Genomic DNA, 15,946 nt, shown 5'->3' with positions numbered 1-15,946 from the left:
TAAAATATACCGCTTTGACCAAGCTTATGGTCATGTGTTCTTTATATGGTTCATGTAAAGTGATCTGGGATATTTTGCTGTTAATGATATAAATTGCAGTTACTATTTCACAATAAAGCACCTTATTGATAAGAGGGTACTGGTTCAAATATGGATCGTGATTTGTGTCAAAACAGGGCAGCCATTTGCCTCTTGAATTAATTATTGTTTGAAGTGGATGTGGCTGTAAAAATATACATGATTTTATTGTTTCAGAATTACAGTTTCAATGATGAAAGGAAAAGCAAGCAAAATTCAGCAATGCTATGCTATGTGACTCTACATAGTTATGGATTGTCATTGGCTTAAAACTAGAACTTTAGACAAGATTCCCTACTTTATGAGACAACGTGGAAATAAATAAATGTTTCTCATTTAGGAAAACAACCTCCAAATGCCGTAATTTCCATTTCTTACCATGGACTGAATATGGGATGTGCACAAGGAGACTGAAATCATGCTATCAAGAATTTAATTGTTACACATGACTTTCCACTTGTGTAGATGGAATTTTGGTGAACTACCAAACAGGTATTTATTTAAAATTAGGCATATTAGATTCATTTTAAAATAATGAGTGGCTGTCTGCTTTGAGAAGATGTGTATGTTCCATAAAAATGCAAGCACTTTCAACTGTATGCTACTGTAGTTCCCAAGACTAATAATGCTAGTGTTAAAAAGCACAGAATGGCAATTTGTAAATACAGTTAGAAGAAAAAAAAAGAGCAACATTATACATAAAGCTAGACCCACAGCAATATACTAAAAATATAACTGCCTTCTTAAGTTCCTGATAAGCAGCCCATCCCTGCACACACCAAGACTGGACAATGTTTAGATTCAGGCAGATACATTAAAAGCAACACCTATACCACTTAAGCTGTGAGCAAAACTGACTTCCAACAAGTTATCTTCTTTGACTTTCAATGTTGTTGAATTCCTCCTACCAACATTACAGGGGCAAGAAACAGAAAATTAAAATGAATAGCGAGGTAGCTATTACAAACCAGAAGCAAAATACACCAGACCCTGATAACCTGAAAGAAAAACAAACAATCCAACAGTTTTATGGTCACTGTAACTAGTACTAAATTTTTATTTGATCAAGTAACTCAATTTCAATTCCCTGACTGCTTTAGTGGCACTTAAACTGAAGTATCTGGATAATTAGTCTGGCTCTTTGGATTGGCAGTCTAGTAATAGCACTACAGAACAGTTATACAAATATGTTCTTATGCATTTTGCACATGAAATTCATACATGGATTTGAGCAACATCAATGACAACACTTTTTTCATGTGTGCATGGTAACAGACCTTTCTGGCCCAATGAGCCAGTGCTGCCTAATTACACCCATGCGACCAATTAACCATATGTCTTTAGAATGTGGGAGGAAACCCATGTGGTCACAGGAGAACATAAAAACTCCTGACTGTGACAGAAATGAACCCAGCTTGTTGACACTGCAATAGCATTACGCTAACCGTGACACTACCATGAGAATTGGTGGGACAACTACTACATCATTTATACTTAACCAAAAATTTAGGTGCCTTCATCACTCTAGTGACATTCAAAGTCTGAAATCCTACAATTAGTAACTAACAACAATCAGAAAGGAATTAGGGATGGCTTTAAATAGTGGAAACTTAGTCTAGATTTCTTGTGTGCCTCCCAATCTTTATATACTTGCCAATGTGGTAGGGCAAGTGTCAATCAGCGTTCCATGAGGGCATCACTGCTGCTTACTTTTGTCTTGTGTATTGTGAGATTCAACATTAATTTGAGATGCACTATAGTATTATGATCGAGATTGCACACAAACATGGAAATACAGTTTTTAAAAAAAGCTGTGCTATGCCATCAAATTTCTATTCCTTTGTACTATACACCAACTACACCACAAACAGATGCTGGACTCCAAGTAGAACAATATTACGCAAATTCAGTGTTGGAAACCTCAAAGAGCTGATGAACCTGTTTCTCAACCTGATGCTCACCTTTGCTTTGACTGCAGCAGCAGCCAGTGCAGCAGCTGCTGCTGTTGACAAATTCCCTTCACCAATATCCCGTTCAAGCTTAGTTTTCTTATCTGTTTCTGATTCTCCATCCTTCTTTGCTCCATCATCCTGGAATTCCTTATTTTCTTTCTCCCTCTCTGTGTCTGCTAGAATTAACAAGGAAAGAAAGATTACTAAACCTTAGACATTCTATTGGTATACCCCAATACTCAACTGTGTTAGAGTTCCGTTGTTTTCAATCTCTCTCTTTTTTTTTGTCCCCGAGATCCAGCTCCTGCTTCTTTAACTCTATTTTCACTAAAAAGGAAACCCAGCCATTAAATGCAGAGCAACCAAAGTCAAAGATGCAACTTTCAGCAGGAGTTGAGTAAAGGCAAGAGCAAGGCTATGTCACGTTGGTGGTAATAGGCAGCTTTAGTAATGGCACACCTGTATGACCAAGCTCATCTTGGAGTTATAAAGGATTTGCATTGGACATATGGTACTGAAGCAGACTATCTGGCACACTCAGTTCATCCTAACAATTATGCTCCACTTGAGCCTCCTACTGTCTTCCCCCACTTAAATCTCTTGGAGGCTAACGTCAGAACATCTTTTAAGAGGGTGAACCCTCGCAAGGCATCAGGCCCTGATGGTGTTTCTAGTAGGTCATTCAAATTCTGTGCCAAACAACTGGTGGGAGTGTTCAAGGACATCTTCAATCTTTCACTACTGCATTTGGAGGTTCCCACCTGCTTCAAGAGGGCAACAATCATACCAGTGCCTAAAAAATGCAGGGTGAGCTGTCTCAGCAACTATCACCCAGATGCTCTCACATCTACTGTGATGAAGTGCTTTGAGAGGTTGGTCATGGCCATAAGCAACTCCTCACTCAGTAAAAACCTGGACACACTGCAATTTGCCTATTGCCACAATATTTCTACAGCAGATGCAATCTCATTGGCTCTCCACTCGGTCTTGGATCACCTGAACAATAGCAATACAGTACCTACATCAGGCTGCTGATTATTGATTAACAGCTCAGCATTCAACACAATCATACCCTCAGTTCTAATCAACAAGCTCCAAAGCTTGGGCTTCTGTATCACCCTCTAATTGGATCCTTGATTTCCTCACCGGGAGACCAGAGTTAGTCCAGATCAAAAATAACATCTCCTCCTTGTTGACAATCAACACTGGCGCACCTCAAGGATGTATGCTTAGCCCACTGCTCCACTTCCTCTACACCCATGACTATGTGGCAAGGCAGAGCTCAATGCCATCTACAAACTTGCTAATGACACAACTATTGGTAGAATTTCAGATGGTAATGAGGTGGTGTGCAGGAGTAAGATAGATCAGCTCCTTGAGTGGTGTCACAAAACCTTGCATTCAATGTCAGCAAGGCCAAGGAACTGATTGTGGACTTTAGAAAGGAGAAGTTGGGGGAATACACACCAGTCCTCAATTGAGGGATCAGCAGTGGAAAGGGTGAGCAGTTTCAAGTTCCTGGGTGTCAACATCTCCAAAGATCTATCCTGGGTCCAACATATTGATGCAACTACAAAGAAGGCATGACAGTGGCTATGTGTCATGAGGAGTTTGAGGAGACTTGGTATGTTACCAAAGACTTGCAAATTTCTACAGGTGTACCATAGAGAGCATTATAACTGGTCACAGCATTGTCTGGTATGGTGGGTTCACTGCAGAGAATTGGAAAAAGCTGCAGCCAGCTACATCACAGGCACAAACCTCCCTAGCATTGAGGACACCTTCAAAAGTCAATGCCTCAAGAAGGTAGCACCATCATGAGGACCCCCATCACCCAGGATATTCCCTCTTCTCATTGCTATCATCAAGGAGGTGGTACAGGGACCTGAAAACCTGTTATAGTTTGGAGTATTGTGTACAGTTCTGGTCACCGAATTATAGGAAAGATGTCAACAAATTAGAGAGAGTACAGAGGAGATTTACTAGAATGTTACCTGGGTTTCAGCACCTAAGTTACAGGGAAAGATTGAACAAGTTAGGTTTTTATTCTTTGAAGCGTAGAAGGTTGAGGGGGGACATGATAGAGGTATTTAAAATTATGAGGGGGATAGATAGAGTTGACGTGGACAGGCTTTTTCCATTGAGAGTAGGGGAGATTCAAACAAGAGGACATGAGTTGAGAGTTAAGGGGCAAAAGTTTAGGGGTAACACGAGGGGGAACTTCTTTACTCAGAGTGGTAGCCATGTGGAACGAGCTTCCAGTAGAAGTGGTAGAGGCAGGTTCAATTTTGTCATTTAAAAAAAAAAAACTGGATAGGTATATGGACAGGAAAGGAATGGAGGTTTATGGGCTGAGTGCAGGTAGGTGGGACTAGGTGAGAGTAAGCATTCGGCATGGACTAGAAGGGCTGCGATGGTCTGTTTCCGTGCTGAAATTGTTATATGGTTATATAAAAATAAAAGAAAAAGTGAGGTACTGTTCATGGGTTCATGAACTATTCATGATATCTTGCAGTATTTTGCTTCTAGTTGTCAGCCAATTTAACTCATGTGATTCATAGTTTATATACGGTGGCATGCAAAAGTTTGGGCACCCCTGGTCAAAATTTCTGTTACTGTGAATAGTTAAGCGAGTAGAAGATGAACTGGTCTCCAAAGTCATAAAGTTAAAGATGAAACATTCTTTTCAACATTTTAAGCAAGATTAGTGTATTATTTTTGTTTTGTACAATTTTTGAGTGGAAAAAAAGGAGCACCATGCAAAAATTTGGGCACCCCAAGAGATTTGAGCTCTCAGATAACTTTTACCAAGGTCCCAGACCTTAATTAGCTTGTTAGGGCTTTGGCTTGTTCACAGTCATCGTTAGAAAAGGCCAAGTATGCAAATTTCAAAGCTTTCTAAATACCCTGACTCCTCAAACCTTGTCCCAACAATCAGCAGCCATGGGCTCCTCTAAGCAGCTGCCTAGCACTCTGAAAATTAAAATAAATGATGCCCACAAAGCAGGAGAAAGCTAAAAGAAGATAGCAAAGCGTTTTCAGGTAGCTGTTTCCTCAGTTCGTAATGTAATCAAGAAATGGCAGTTAACAGGAACGGTGGAGGTCAAGTTGAGGTCTGGAAGACCAAGAAAAATTTCCGAGAAGACTGCTCTTAGGATTGCTAGAAAGGCAAATCAAAACCCCATTTGACTGCAAAAGACTTTCAGGAAGATTTAGCAGACTCTGGAGTGGTGATGCACTGTTCTACTGTGCAGTGACACCTGCACAAATATGACCTTCATGGAAGAGTCATCAGAAGAAAACCTTTCCTGCGTCCTCACCACAAAATTCAGCATCAGAAGTTTGCAAAGGAACATCTAAACAAGCCTGATGCATTTTGGAAACAAGTCATGTGGAGTGATTAAGTTAAAATAGAACTTTTTTGGCCGCAATGAGCAAAGGTATGTTTGGAGAAAAAAGGGTGCAGAATTTCATGAAAAGAACACCTCTTCAACTGTTAAGCATGGGGGTGGATCGATCATGCTTTGGGCTTGCATTGCAGCCAGTGGTACACGGGAAACATTTCACTGGTAGAGGGAAGAATGAATTCAATTAAATACCAGCAAATTCTGGAAGCAAACATCACACCGCCTGTAAAGAAGCTGTAGATGAAAAGAGGGTGGCTTCTACAACAGGATAATGATCCTAAACACACCTCAAAATCCAAAATGAACTACCTCAAGAGGCGCAAGCTGAAGGTTTTGCCATGGCCCTCGCAGTCCCCCGACCTAAACATCATCGAAAATCTGTAGATAGACTTCAAAAGAGCAGTGCATGCAAGACAGCCCAAGAGTCTCACAGAACTAGAAGCCTTTTGCAAGGAAGAATGGGCAAAAATCCTCCAAACAAGTATTGAAAGACTCTTAGCTGGCTACAGAAAGTGTTTACAAGCTGTGATACTTGCCAAAAGGGGTGTTACTAAGTACTGACCATGCAGGGTGCCCAAACTTTTGCTTTGGGCCTTTTCCTTTTTTGTTATTTTGAAACTGTAAAAGATGGAAATAAAAAAGTAACCTTGCTTAAAATATTAAAGAAATGTGTCATCATTAACTTTATGCTTTTTGGATATCAGATCATCTTTTACTTGCTTAGCAATTCACAGTAACAGAACTTTTGACCAGGGGTGCCCAAATTAAGTAAGTAGTGCAGAAAGAGAACAAAAAAAGTGAGGTAGTGTTCATGGGTTCACACACACACACACACACATATATACATACAGTGGTGCTAGAAAGTTTGTGAGCCCTTAAGAATTTTCTCTATTTCTGCATAAATATGACCCAAAATGTGATCAGATCTTCACACGTCCTAAAACTGGATAAAGAGAACCCAATCCCCAGTTAAATAAATAACACAAAAACATTATACTAGTTCATTTATTTATTGAGAAAAATGGTCCAATATTTCATGTATTTGTTGGAAAAAGTATGTGAACCTCTGGGGTAATGCCTTCTACAAAAGCTATTTGGAGTCAGGTGTTTCAATCAATGAGATGAGATTGGAGGTGTGGGTTGTGGAGGTGCCCTGCCCAATAAAAAAGACACAAAATCAGGTTACTGACAGAGCCTGCTCTTCTCAAGAAAGATCTGATTATGTGCACCATGCCTCAATTAAAACAACTTTCAGAGGACTTAGAAGAATTGTAGTGATGCGTGAAGCTAGAAAAGGCTACAAAGCATTTTGAAAGAGAGTATTCATTAGTCCACAGTAAGAGAAATTGTCTTCAAATGGAGGAAATTCAGTATTATTGCAACTCTCCCTTGGAGTGGGCATCCTGCAAAGATCACATCAAGGCCACAACACGCAATGCTGAAGGAGGTGAAAAAGAACCCAAGGGTAACAGCAAAAAATCTGCAGAAATCTCTAGAACCTTCTAAAGTCTCTGTTCATGTGTCCACTATAAGAAAAACACAGAACAAGAACGGTGCTCATGGAAGGATACCACGGGTCTCCAAAAAAGAACATTGCTGCACGTCTCAAGTTTGTCAAAGACCACCTGGATGTTTTACAACACTTCTGGGACAATGATCTGTGGACAGATGAGACAAAAGTTGAACTTTTTGGCAGAAATGCACATTGCTATGCTTGGAGGAAAAAGGGCATTGCACACCAATATCAAAACCTCATCTCAACTGTGAAGCATGGTGGAAGGAGCATCATGGTTTGGGGCTGCTTTGCTGCCTCACAGCCTGGCCAGTTTGCAATCGTTGAGGGAACAATTAATTCAAAATCATATCAAGACCTTTTACAGGAGAATGTCAGGATAGCAGTCCATCACCTGAAGTTTAATAGAAGTTGGATAATGCAACAAGACAATGATCCAAAAGACAAGAGTAAATCAACAACAGAATGGTTTAAAAGGATACACACAAAATGCTGGAGGAACTCAGCAGGCCAAACAGCATCTAGGAAGAGAGTACAGTTGGTGTTTCAGGCCAAAGTCCTACCGAAGGGTTTCAGCCTGAAACACCGACTGTACTCTTTTCCTAGATGCTGCATGGCCTCCTGAGTTCCTCCAGCATTTTGTGTGTGTTGCTCGGATTTCCAGCATCTGCAGATTTTCTCTTGCTTGTGGTTTAAAAGGATGAAGTGTTTTGAAATGGCTGAGTCAAAGTCCTGACCTTAATCCTATAGGAATGTTGTGAAAGGACCTGAAGCAAGTAGTTCATGCAAGGACACCCACCAGCATCCCAGAGTTGAAACGGTTTTGTAAGGAGGAATGGTCTAAAATTCCTCCAAGCCGATGTGCAAGACTGATCAACAGTTACCAGAAATGTTTGGTTGAAGTTACTGCTGTACATCGGTTACTGAAAGCAAAGGTTCACATACTTGTTCCAACAAATATATGCAATATTAGATGATTTCTTTCAATAAATAAATTAATAAGTATAACTTTTCTCATTTTATTTATTATTTGGGTTCTCTTTATTTAGTTTTAGGACTTATGTGAAGATCTGATCACATTTTAGGTCATACTTATGCAGAAATAGAGAAAATCCACAAGGTTCACAAGCGTACGTACGTTTGTGTGTGTACGCACATATAAAAATACATACATCTGATTGTAAGTTAATTAAATTTTATTATTATGTATTGTAATGTACTGTTGCTGCAAAACAACAAATGCCAGTGATATTAAACCTGATGCTGATTCTAAATCTACCTCTACTTCCTTCTCCCTCATGTGCTTGTCCAATATGCCCATACAGGCACCTAAACCATTCACTTCAACCACTCAGAGTGGGAATGGGTTTCACCTGCTTGCTACTCATTTCTTGCAAATTTTTTTATTGGATTACTTGGTGACTCTCTTATATTGATCACCTTAGTCATGCTCTTCCTCACAAGTGGAAACATCTACAGCAAAACCCTTCACAATTCTACAAACTTGTTTGGTCACCCTTCAGCTGCCTTCTCTTAAGAGAAGAGAAACCCAGTCTGGTCATCCTTTCACAGACATAACATAGACCTTTGTAAATCTTCTGTGCAACCTCTCCAGTGCCTTTATACACCTTTTATAACATGGCAACTGTATGCAGAACTCTAAAAGTATGGTCTGACCAAGGTTCAATACAAGTTTAGCATAACTCAGCCATTTTTCAATTCAATCCCCCCAGAAGGAAACACTGGGGGCTTGCTTTACCTTTTTTTAATGGACTTGTTAAGTTAGGGTACAGCTTTTAGTGACTGGTGTGTTTGGACAATAAGATCCCTTTATCCCTCTACTCCACCTGGACATGCACCTTCGTAAATGCACTACCCTACATTTATTAATGTTGAACTTCACTTGGTGATATTTGCTCATTCAGCAAGCTTATAAGCTGCCAACAGTCTATTTCAGTTTTTGACCGATGCCAGGGAGACAGACGGAGTTGATGACTAGCAAACAGTGGCTATGATGACTAAAGAAATTTGCTATTAAGCTTTTCTAATATTTATTTGGAAGAAAATTCTGCTCATCCAGTTTGGAATGTCAGACAAGTTGGCTGACCATTTAAAGACAGTGGAGAGGCCTAGACATGTTGTGAAGTAGGGTTGCATGTTGTAAATATACTTATGAAAGCTAGTGCTATATTATCAGATGATGTTGTAAAGGGATAGCATGTTAATAAGAAGTGTGTTCCCTGTGGGTATAGGGAAAAACCTTGGGGATAGCAAAGGTATCATTGCAGGGGAAGAAACATTTGCAAATGATTCTCTGGCTACAACTGGGCAGATGAGAACCAGGTGAGTGAAATCTCATTCAGATAGAGGAGAAATGCTGGGTATGGATGGTGAGGTCATCCATGTCAAAGGATAGAGATGGATCAAAAAGAACAAGGAGGGACAGATTAGCTCAGTTACAAACACTTAGAACATCAGTGATGATGTTAACTAGAACCATTTCACATGGCAGGGTCAGAAACCTGAATGGAGGGATCCAAATAAAGAAAGCAAAGGAGACATGAATTTTAAAGGCAAATACATTTAAGGACCAAGTAGAAGAGGGCAAGTTTAAGGTTCATGTGACAAAAGGCAGTTGTTGAACAATAACCTACCTACTTCTACCTCAGCTTGTTCGTTTTCTTTCTCTGGTTCACATTCTTTTCCCTTTTCTTCCTCCTTTTTGGAAGAGTCAGGTTGTTTCTCCTTACTTTCATCTTCTGCTATTTCCTTGTTGTCCTTGGAACAAATCAGCAACATGATTACCAGATATTGGAAAATTTAACAGGCAAAACTGGAATAGATTCCACTGTGGCTATTTGGGAGTGCAGGAACAATGACGCAATGTATGGCACTGAAAACAATTCTGAAGTTGCAATTTCTTGAAATATGTTTCTTGCATTACAAAATATGAAAGTCATTTCTATTGACATTGACATTAAAGGTAGAAACACATTTTTATCGTGGGGTGGGATTGATAGCGTGAAAGGAATAAATGGAATGACCATTTTTGGATGACAATTATTCTTCTCCTCCATTTCTTCCGCTCTTTTGTAGAATAATCCAGGGCTTGCAAGTTCCAGGTAATAGTTGAGCCTGATCCTATCTAATGTCTGCACACACTTGGAAATTTGAAATGAGAATTTAGGTGCAATCCTAGTCCAGATTATCAGCTCATAACTGATTAAATATTATGGTATTTGTGGCATAGTACTGCACAAGACAATGCAGTTTCCCATTGAGATAAAATGCTAAATTAAATTTCGAACAACGTCAATAGTCTTCCCCACTGCCAAGAAGTTTGCTGCCCAGAACTCTCTAGAACTATTCCAGAGCAGATCGAAAAGGATGGAAGGTTCTCCTATTAAATCAGTATAGTGACGATCAGTCCCAGTAGGTAGAAGCACAGAACTACTGATTAACACTCATATCCATAGGCTGATTGTTGTGAAATAAGCTGCATAAGATCTGCTCTTTCCAGGTTGAGGATGAAATAACTTTTACAGCAGTGAGGCAAATAAATAACCTATGGTATATCTGCGCTATTTGAAATTTGAAGATTTCAAGTGGAACTGTGTGTGAAATTAAATTCCCAGCAGTCTCATCGCCCAACCAAATAAGGACAAAAAGATGGTAAAATCAGTACTTTGGTGATAAAATAGAGAGTACAATGGAGGACATAGCACAGTAGTGGGAGAGAAAACAAAGCAGCAATAAAGAGAATGACAGCAACATTACCTTTGATTCTTTCTTATCTTCTGATGGTTGGGCATCTGACTTAGCTTCCTCATTGCCTTCCTCTGAATCACAAGTAAAATAAAATCACAATAAATAGTTTGAAATCTGCTTAAAACACAATACAAGATCGCTTGTGTTTTTTTTAAAAACACATATAAAACTCAGCAACATGGCATCAATATTTCTTCCAGTGGTCTGAGATGCATTTCTTAACTGAAATATTTAATGCAAGTGAAGATTAACACATGGCCAGTTAGTTGGACTCTCACCCGAGTCAGAATACTCTGTATTCAACTTCAGAGACTTGTGTATAAATCACCCTTGCACAGGACTGAGGAAGTGCTACGTTATTGTAGGTGTCAACTCGTGCATTGGACCAAGTTATCTTTCAGCCAATAGTTCAAAAAACAGATTTCCTGATCATTATCATGCTGCTGTCTGTGGGAGATGCAATTTGACTGTTGGGTTTCTTACATATGTATGATCACACTTTGAAATTTTTCATGGACATTATGATGGTGTATTTTCATACATAACACCTACTCTCAAAATGAGGAATCAACTGGACTGTATAACATTGTGTACGGAATTGCAAGCTTAAAATCAGGTAACTCTTGTAGAAGTATTCTGTCTGACCTGCTGAGGTTTTCCAGCTTTTTCTATTTTTATTCTTATACCAGGTATTGTTTCTTCATGGAGAATGTAACACCCTTTCAGTAATGCACATGACTACAGTTAACCTCCCTGATAATTCATATGTACTCACCCAACCTCTCTGGTTCATCTGGGGTAGTTCCTGCAATTCCACTGCTCTCCAGACCATAGGTTGGATCCGCTTTCCCAGTAACTTTAGCAGCATCTTCTACTTTCTTTACGTGGGCTTCTACCAGAGCAGAGGGGACTTCCTCCTTCATCTTAGAGAACTCCTCTGCAAAGCAAGCTCCAATAATTAAAATGGGAGAAGTGCTTATCGACATAAATACCCCATGCCCTATTTTAATAGAGGTGCTTATACAGTCATGAAATTGTATACTGAATGGTTCAGGAAAATGAGAAATATCCTATTAAAAATTATTCTTCATTGTCCTAAGATTGAAGAGAATTTAAAATTATTTTGAACAAAAATGGTAACTTCTGTTCTAATATTGTGATTTACTTTCAACTTCTAAGGAAAAAAATCCTATTTGGTCAAAGCTCTCAAGGAACCCACAAAAATAGCTCTTCTTAGATTTTACAGGCAACCTGTTGACTCTCAATCTGAACGGTCCTGAAGTCCACTGTAACTGGCATCCACAAAGCAACTCTTAGGTTCTCTACTAGGATGACTGGCAATTGCATTGATAGCCATGGTTTGTGCAAGTTTGTCAATGCAGGGAAGGCCAATCACAGCCCAAACACTCAAGGCCCTGAGAGCCAAGAACAGAGTGGAACTTATCAAGGACAGAGAGGTCAGTGATCACTAAAAAAAAAAAAACATTTCAAAGACCCCTTCAACTGTGACACAAGTGCACTTGACTGCACCCGTCAGCAACTAGTCTGGTCCAGTCTCGCCACCACCCTGATTGACAACAAATTGAAAAGGCCATGTCTCAAATGGAAAATAATAAAGTCTTGGGAACAGACTGTATGGTTACCAAAGGGCACCATGGAAGTATCCTCATCACAAGGACTACAGTGAGTTCTTATGGTTGACTCAGCAATACCTGTCTAACAAAGTTAAGGCCTGAAATAAGATACTGACCCAATCAATAGCACCCTAATCCTTTACTTTATTGAGAGAAGAAAGGCCTTCACTTTAAATTTTAGCCCATTATTTTGCTCTCCCTTATTAGCATTTGGAAATCTCTCAGTTGATCTCTTTTTATTATCCAGTCATGGCAATCCATATTTCTCCCTCCTGGGTATTTTCTCACAGTTATCATTTGTGCTTTTCATCGTTCTGAGATGTGAATGTTGGGGGTGAGGCCAGCATCTATTGCTTATCGATAACTGCTCCCTGAAATAAATGCAAATTGACCACACCAATGGGTCTGAAATCACACCTCCTCAAGCCTGGACAAAGATGGCAGATTTCCTTCCTCAAAGGAAATTTACCACTGCATCTGCATCAAGACACTAGTTTATCTTCCTTATAAACACAAACTAAAATTTCAAGTATTGCAATATCAAAGCCCAGGTCCAACTGGAGATATAAACCTCAAAATGTTTCACAGAGTCCCTGAAACCCAGAACGGTCATGTTGGGATACCAATCCGAGGTACAAAATATGAGGAACACACATCACTGATACCAACACCCGATGACTAGTACAGCTCTTTTCACAGATATTTGTAAACAGCCATAAACAACTTTAGTGTGTATTATTTTCAATACAGCCCAACCTACAATATCTAAAATACCTCCATATGCTCCAATCAGCATAAACCGATTTAAAATACCTAAAACATTACTAAATACATTTCAGTGCCAGCAACTCTATGTATAATAGTCATAATTCTCCAGTATATATGAAGATCAATACAGTCCCAATTCCAATTCTTCTGTATGTGTTCCATGGGATATATTCTAATTAGTATGGTCCTCTCCATATCCTCTGTATACAGTATATACATTGAACAGTACTGCAGTGTCCATAAATATCTGAGCTTCCTGACCCCCCAACTCAATTTTCAAACTGGTACTTAGAATTAAAATCATCTCACCTAATGCAGACTTTGCAGCTGCTGATGCAACCCGAGGGTCAACAACCGATGCCAGGAATGCCACAGTGCTCATTACAGGATTACCAGACTGGCTGAATGGAATTGGCTGATAAGCCAAAGGACCTAGGGAGGCCTCGGAGTCTTCAAGGTAGGGATCTTCTATGGGCAAACGCAAGAAGTGCAAGATGCATTCATCCTGTGTGCGACTACCCACATGCTCTGAGACTTTGTTCCAATCATCCTTGTACATTTCCAGTGCCTGCGGGAGGGTGGGATTGGAAACAGAAGTGAATCAGTGATCAACTACAAAGCTCGATGTATTATTTCAATCTATTCTATGTAGATGGGAGCATGCTGGATTACATCCAAAAATAATGCATGTCCAATAAAGGTATCCACCTGGGACTGGCAGTTCAAATTTCAGTCAAAGAGGGACCACGGAGGTCAGCATCCCCTTTGATTTAATCTATTTTCACATCATTATCATTTGTGTTGTGCATCACTAAAGGGGATATGAATGTAGTTTCAAGTGTAGCTATCTTGTGTTTTGTCTTTGCAGGGCTTGCTCCTCCCCCCAAAATATCATGAATGAGAAAAGCATGGAAGAGTGGAGTGAAATGAGGGTGCAGGGAAGGGGAGGGAAATTATAATGACGATAACAATGATGTCAAAAGTTAATCATTGTGCCTCTGAGAATGGCACTGCGAGGGATTAGCAGAATAGTTTAGTGGGATATGCGTCACAGGGAAATGTAGTGGGCAATAGTGTGCTAGGTCTGGAACCAGGTGGCAGGAATTTGCTACAGAGATGTGTTATTTCAGAGGAGTTGAGCAAAGTCTATGATTGGATCTCTTTATGCCAAAGTTTCTGGATGTAAACAAAGTTGGCGAGTGCATTATCACTTGCAAGGAAGTTGTGTTGAACCAGGACCTTGATCTACACTTTGAGATCCAGTCATACTTCTTTGCAAGAGCTCAGTAATAATCCCAATAAACAATATACAGTGGTTCAGATGACAGATGCTGTGGAGGCACAGACAAAGTCCACATGGTTTAGCAGCTTCTTAGCAATCTTGCCTTGATCCAGCTAGGGGGGTCTGACCTCTGCTAAATAAGAATAACTTGATACTTGTCAGCAAAATGCCTCTAGGAAGCAGCTTGGTCTTCATTGGGCAGAGATGCTACATATGATCAGATTGCTGTTCTGAGCAGCAAGATGCACTTAGTGGACAGAGGGATGTACCCATACGCTGCTTGCATTTCTGCGGGGGTGAAGGGTTTCTACGAGCAAGCAGCTTCCTGTTCCTTGGACACAGATTTAGCACATCAGCAGACTGCTCTTCTGTGTGTGAAGACAAATTAGATGTGAGCTGGCCACTGTTCTATGGGAGCAAATATACAGTACATGAGAACTCTTCTGCAGGAACAGAGATATTTCATTCTAGTCCCCTTGTGTTACTCAAGAAACCAGTTCAGACAGCAGGGACCAGATATCTGAAATCTGAAGCTTTGTCTGTTGGCTCAGGTTTAAATAACGGTTGAGAGGCTTGAACGTTAACCTATTAGTGCATCATGGTCTATCCAGTCCCTTGAAAGACATCATAGAACACTACAGTACAGAAACAGGCCCTTTGACCCATTGAGTCTGTGCTGAACTATTAATCTGCCTAGTCCCATCAACCTGCACCCGGATGTAGCCCTCCATGCCCCTCTCATCCAAATTTCTTAAAAATGTTGATATCAAACCCATATCCATCACTTGCTCGTTCCACTCTCTCACAACCCTCTGAGTGAACAAGTTCCGCCTCATGTTCCCCTTAAACATTTCATCTTTAACCCTTAACCCATGACCCTAGTTGTAGCCAACCTCAGTGGAAAAAGCCTGGTTACACTTACCTCATCTACTCCCCACGTAATTTTGTATATCCTCCCTCAATTTTCTATGTTCTGGGAATAAAGTCTCACCCTTTCCCTACAACTCAAGTCAAGCCCTGGCAACATCTTTATAAATTTTCTCTCCTCTCTTTCAGTCTTATCAGTATATTTCCTGTAAGTTGGTGAAATTAGGCCTCACCAAATTCTTAAACGATTTCAACATAACATCCCAATACATTGATTTATGAAGGCCAATGTGCCAAAAGCTTCCATTACGATTTTAACTACCTGTGAAGCCACTTTCAAGGAATTATAGATTTGTATTCCCAGATCCCTCTGTTCTACTGCGCTCCTCAGTCCCCTACTGCTCACCATCTAAGACCTACATTGGCTGGTCCTCCCAAAATGCAACACCTCATACTTGTCTGCATTAAATTCCACCTGCCATTTTCTAGCCCATATTTCCAGGTGGTCCAGATCCCACTGCAAACTTTGACAGTCTACCACACTGTCCAAAACCTTCAATCTTGGTGTCATCTCCAAATTTGTTGATCCAGTTAACCACATTATCATCCAGATCGTTGATATAGATGACAAACAACAACAGACCCAATGCCTGCAGCATACCGCTAGTCAAAGATCT

General features: G+C 40.0%; 1 protein-coding gene across 4 annotated transcripts in view; it reads right to left on the bottom strand.

Annotated features, from left to right (window-relative positions):
- LOC140741189 (SWI/SNF complex subunit SMARCC2-like) overlaps positions 1–15,946 on the bottom strand; it is a 112,403-nt gene that overhangs the window by 13,637 nt on the left and 82,820 nt on the right. For 3 of the 4 annotated variants that reach the window (XM_073071073.1, XM_073071076.1, XM_073071075.1), the window contains exons 20-24: positions 13,430–13,688; positions 11,494–11,655; positions 10,728–10,789; positions 9,605–9,728; positions 2,040–2,206 (exon numbers count right to left, since the gene is read on the bottom strand). In XM_073071073.1, coding sequence (XP_072927174.1) covers positions 2,040–2,206; positions 9,605–9,728; positions 10,728–10,789; positions 11,494–11,655; positions 13,430–13,688 — 774 coding nt within the window. The remainder of the gene's footprint in view (positions 1–2,039; positions 2,207–9,604; positions 9,729–10,727; positions 10,790–11,493; positions 11,656–13,429; positions 13,689–15,946) is intronic. The other variant, XM_073071074.1, reaches the window with a different exon arrangement.

The sequence above is a fragment of the Hemitrygon akajei genome, chromosome 18 (genome assembly GCF_048418815.1).
Source record: "Hemitrygon akajei chromosome 18, sHemAka1.3, whole genome shotgun sequence".
Lineage (NCBI taxonomy): Eukaryota > Metazoa > Chordata > Chondrichthyes > Myliobatiformes > Dasyatidae > Hemitrygon > Hemitrygon akajei.
Note: the sequence above shows the minus strand (reverse complement) of the source record. Positions and strands in the feature narration are given on the sequence as shown.